Source organism: Scaptodrosophila lebanonensis, unplaced genomic scaffold, assembly GCF_003285725.1.
Source record: "Scaptodrosophila lebanonensis strain 11010-0011.00,11010-0021.00 unplaced genomic scaffold, SlebRS2 tig00001412-arrow-pilon, whole genome shotgun sequence".
In the NCBI taxonomy this organism is placed as follows: Eukaryota; Metazoa; Arthropoda; class Insecta; order Diptera; family Drosophilidae; genus Scaptodrosophila; species Scaptodrosophila lebanonensis.
The window spans coordinates 2,293,627-2,297,704 of NW_022060739.1; the positions used below are offsets into that span (position 1 = coordinate 2,293,627).

At 38.6% G+C, this 4,078-nt stretch overlaps 1 protein-coding gene across 1 annotated transcript; it reads right to left on the minus strand.

Moving 5' to 3' along the window:
• Window positions 1-1,002: 1,002 nt before the first annotated feature.
• On the minus strand, window positions 1,003-2,025 carry LOC115631762. The gene has a single exon (XM_030528597.1). It carries the CDS (start codon window positions 1,706-1,708, stop codon window positions 1,124-1,126), a length of 585 nt encoding a protein of 194 aa, XP_030384457.1. The 5' UTR covers window positions 1,709-2,025; the 3' UTR covers window positions 1,003-1,123.
• Between the last annotated feature and the right edge of the window lie 2,053 nt (window positions 2,026-4,078).

Here is a 4,078-nt window from a genome sequence, read left to right on the forward strand (position 1 = left end):
GCACGAAATGAAACTCATCTGACCAGCTAAGTATGCTAGAAATGCAAAACACCTTCAATAATTCGGAAGCAACTTGTCTATTGAAGTGAACTTTTTTTCTCGCCTTTACAAAATAAATACGACTGAGATATTCAGGAAATGAGAACAGAATGTGAGGCCAAATTAGAAGGTAATAGGCCTCTGAGTTTTTTAAGTAGCTAAGTAGTAAGTAGCCTCAAATTTCTAACTGATATTTTAATAGTATATCTCATCTCCAGGTAGCAAGAATAAATTTGAGAAATACTTAATATGCTGGTTCTGTGAGTTATAGTACCACACTTTCCATTAGTATAAATTTTTCAGAGGTAAGATTTCAACCTTTACTAGCTGCTTCAGAATGATCTTTACGACCAGACTGATCTGTTCATTGTCCAGACAAATAGTATGTATGATCTATTCAATTTTATAGCTGTCAATGAGAGTTCGTTCCTTGAATCGGTTAGAATCACATCGCAACCATCATGATTAATAGAATAAAATTTAATAATTTTCCAACCTAGGACAGATCTTAAATAAGGATTAAAAGATCTAAAAAAAAGAGAGTTTGAAAATATAGTTTTTCTAAATGGAAAGTACCAGGTGGCAAAGGGTACGAAGTTATTTGTGTGTTGTATGTTTTAAAGCCATTGTATCGTTAATGTCTTTCAAAAAATCACCCTGGAGGATGCTTTTTAGATACGATTTTTGTTTTCATGACAGCCGCACCAGCTACACTTGGGAAGAGTTTAACCGGCTGGCCTATCAATAAACTATAACTCTGCACAAATAACTATATGATAACTTTTTACCCTTTGGTTACAAGCTATAAAAAGCCACTCTTATGTACCAGGTTATCCCCAACTTGTAGAAAACGTCTGTTAAAATAGTACATTCTCACAGTTTGTTTGGAGACTTGCTTGCAATAATTGTGCAAAGTTTTTAGCGCATTTGATGGATCCACTAGAATTATATGAATACGACTGATTTAGTACAAAGTTGAATTTAATGTTACAGACTAAAAGCAGGCAACCGTTTTCGAACACCCACGCATAAAAACTTGTAAGCCAAACTCTTGGAATGTATGTATGTGTGATTGAATTGAGGTTCAGCCATAAGAATGACACTCGCAAGAACAAGAACAAGAACAGCAATAGGTATCACAAACATCCACCTCCGTTTTTGGTGGCACTGCCTGTTGCTTGAAGCGCCTATTGCTGCCCCCGGCACTTGCCACTTGCTTTAATTTCTCATGCGCCGCCTTGTGCAGTTGTTGGATGCGCGCCCGATATGTTCTGAATTCTTTGGTGCTATTAACCCCCTTGATTTCATAAACGCAATTCGATTGCACGCTCACAAAAGGCGCTGCCTCTGCACACTCCACCAAATCGATGCCAGTCTCATAATCTGGTTCAAAGTCTGAGCTCGACTTTCTCCATCTGTTTACTTTGCGTTTCTTGGCACGTTTCTTTTTCTTCGAACCACTCGAGATCTTTGTGAAGCTGAGGCCCGAGATGGCGGCCTGTATTTCCGCCTCATAGGAGTTCTGACGATCGGCGGCCTCTTGTTTCATTTGTGATACCAAATTATAGCGATGCTTAATATCGTCAATGATCTTCAATGTCTGATTGAAGGTCACCTCTACTTGCTCCACAGCGCGCAATGTGTCCCAAAGTAATTGCTTTTTCATCATTTTGGCACAAAGAATTTATTATAAACTACGATACGAAATAGTGAAATAAATTAACTTCACTTTTGACATTAAAGTTTAAGCTTTCTATGCTTTGTTGCTAGAAGTGCTGCTTCGCCTAATGATGATGTCCAGGTCCCTGGTGTCCAGGTCCATGGTCTCCTGGCCCGTGAGGAGCTGGCTTGTGAGGGGGACCTCCATGGGGTGCTGGCGGATGATTCGGTCCATGCGAGGGAGAATGGTGAGGATCGTGGTGTGGACCTGGCATGTTTGTAGTTCTTAGTTTTGCGATATTTCAGTAAACCGTTCAACTAGCTGGCGTATTGCGTACTAACTAATTACGGCAGGTCTTGCATATTTATATGGTTGACAAAATTGCTATAACAAGTATCTTATCTCTGCTGATAACACAACAAAAATACTTTTAATGGCACTGGGCGAATGCGCTTTTTATTTTTATAGGATTTCCCACCTTAATAAAGATATGAGGGGCAAGCTCGTTTTATGATATGGCTGACTATCTGGTGTTTTGTGACACTTTCTATATCATGAATCATGAGTAACACCACTCATGGGCTTTTTGCACTATTTGTAGATATCAAAGACGTATAATTCTATAAATTTAGCTAAATAAGCTGGGCTTAAGCAGTCGTGATAAGAGACTTGCATTTATAAGCTAATTAATGGTTGTTAAAAAACATAAGTGAGTGAATGCATTATAAATTTGATGTATTGGACGAGTGATGAGTGCCATTAGGGGCCAGAAAGCATATCAGTTATATGAAATACCTGGGTTATCTTATCCGGTCGATTAGTTAAATGGCTTGTCAAATAGGGGAGATAATATTGGAGATATAATATTTGATTCCATTCGAAAACTAACACTTGAGGTACAGAATATTACATTGTATGATATCTTTCTTCGTTTTCAGTATGTTTTTAATTGAAATGTCTCGCAAATGCAATTGTAAGGTATGAAGGCGTATATATCAATAATTTATTATTAAAATTATTATAAAAGTTAGTTAATTACTTACTTAATTAAGTTATAGTAGCGAGGGCCTTAAGCTTATGAAAGTGTATTAATTATATACATTTATTCGATTTTAGCTTAGGTATAAGGAAGCTAAAAATATTGATGGGTAATTATATTAGGTGGATTTAAGGAATGCTATTGTTTGTTGGATGTTAGTAGGTGCTGTTATTTTGTTATTTGGTTTATTGACGGGTTAAAATATTTGGATCTTTCTATTTGGAATCGGGGGCAAGAGAATCATAAAATAAGATAAATATCTTGATCATTCAAAATTGTAGCAACTTAAATCTGAGAATACAATTTAAAGCAATTTTCAATAAAAGGCACTGAAATGAGACAAAAATAAAAAAACGAAAAAGTCCAAGTCTGGGGTATTACTAACCATAAGAGTTTTTCTAACCGCATGAAGTAATCACTTACTTGGAAATTCCGGCCATGACTACCTTAAGTACTTTTCCACATACTTAGAGTGAGTGTTCACTTATCTGTTTGAAAAAATATAAAATACAACAATCTTATCAACTTAGAATGTTGTAAGTATATACGAATTGTTTGAGGCAAGTGATTAGGAGTAGTTTCCATTAAATCAATGAGGCATTGCTGTCCTGTTCCTGACCTCTGTGGAGTGAAGAAGTGAAGATACTTGGGCCCTAACCTCAAGCCATCACTCAACCGCTTAATAACTGTATTTCTATCACTGCATGTCGGACTGGCCGGACTGGCAAAAACAAACAGCAAATAAAATTTATAACAAATCTAACACACATACTTCATTTTGATATGCCAGTGGAGCGCACATCAGGCACGTATTCTTGTCGGGGTTGCGCATATTTGCTCAAGGCATAGATACCCCTCTCACACACACACACACACACATGCACTGAGAAAAGTGCACAAGCACACAGACACATTAATTTTGTGCGAGATACAAGTGCTCGCTTTCTAACCGCATGCAATTTTTCTTGGCGCTGCTATCGCTTTTCAATGGCAGGAAGTGAGCGTTGGTCGCTGCCAAAGGCACATCCTTCAGCCAGTCTGTTCATCCGTTCCTCGGTCAGGCCGTCAGTCAGTCCGTCACAGTGTAGTCAGTTAGTCAAGTCAGCTTGAACGGCAGCAGATAAGTGTGGTTGGCTGCAGCACGCGCTCTCCCAACCCCTTCTTAGAAGGGCTGATGCTCAATACAGTCAATAAATTGTGCCACCAATTGTGGTTGCTGACCGCGCCACCAGAGGAGGAGCTGTTGCCGCTTGTGCTTGGGCTCGGAGCTAGCGATTGCACTTCTTGGTTAACTGACCGCCTTTCATATGCAGCTAAATGCTAACCCCTGACTAGAGATG

Coding starts and splice junctions, on each gene's coding strand:
- LOC115631762 (XM_030528597.1), bottom strand. CDS start 1,708: ATGATGAAAAAGCAATTACTTTGGGACACATTGCGCGCTGTGGAGCAA.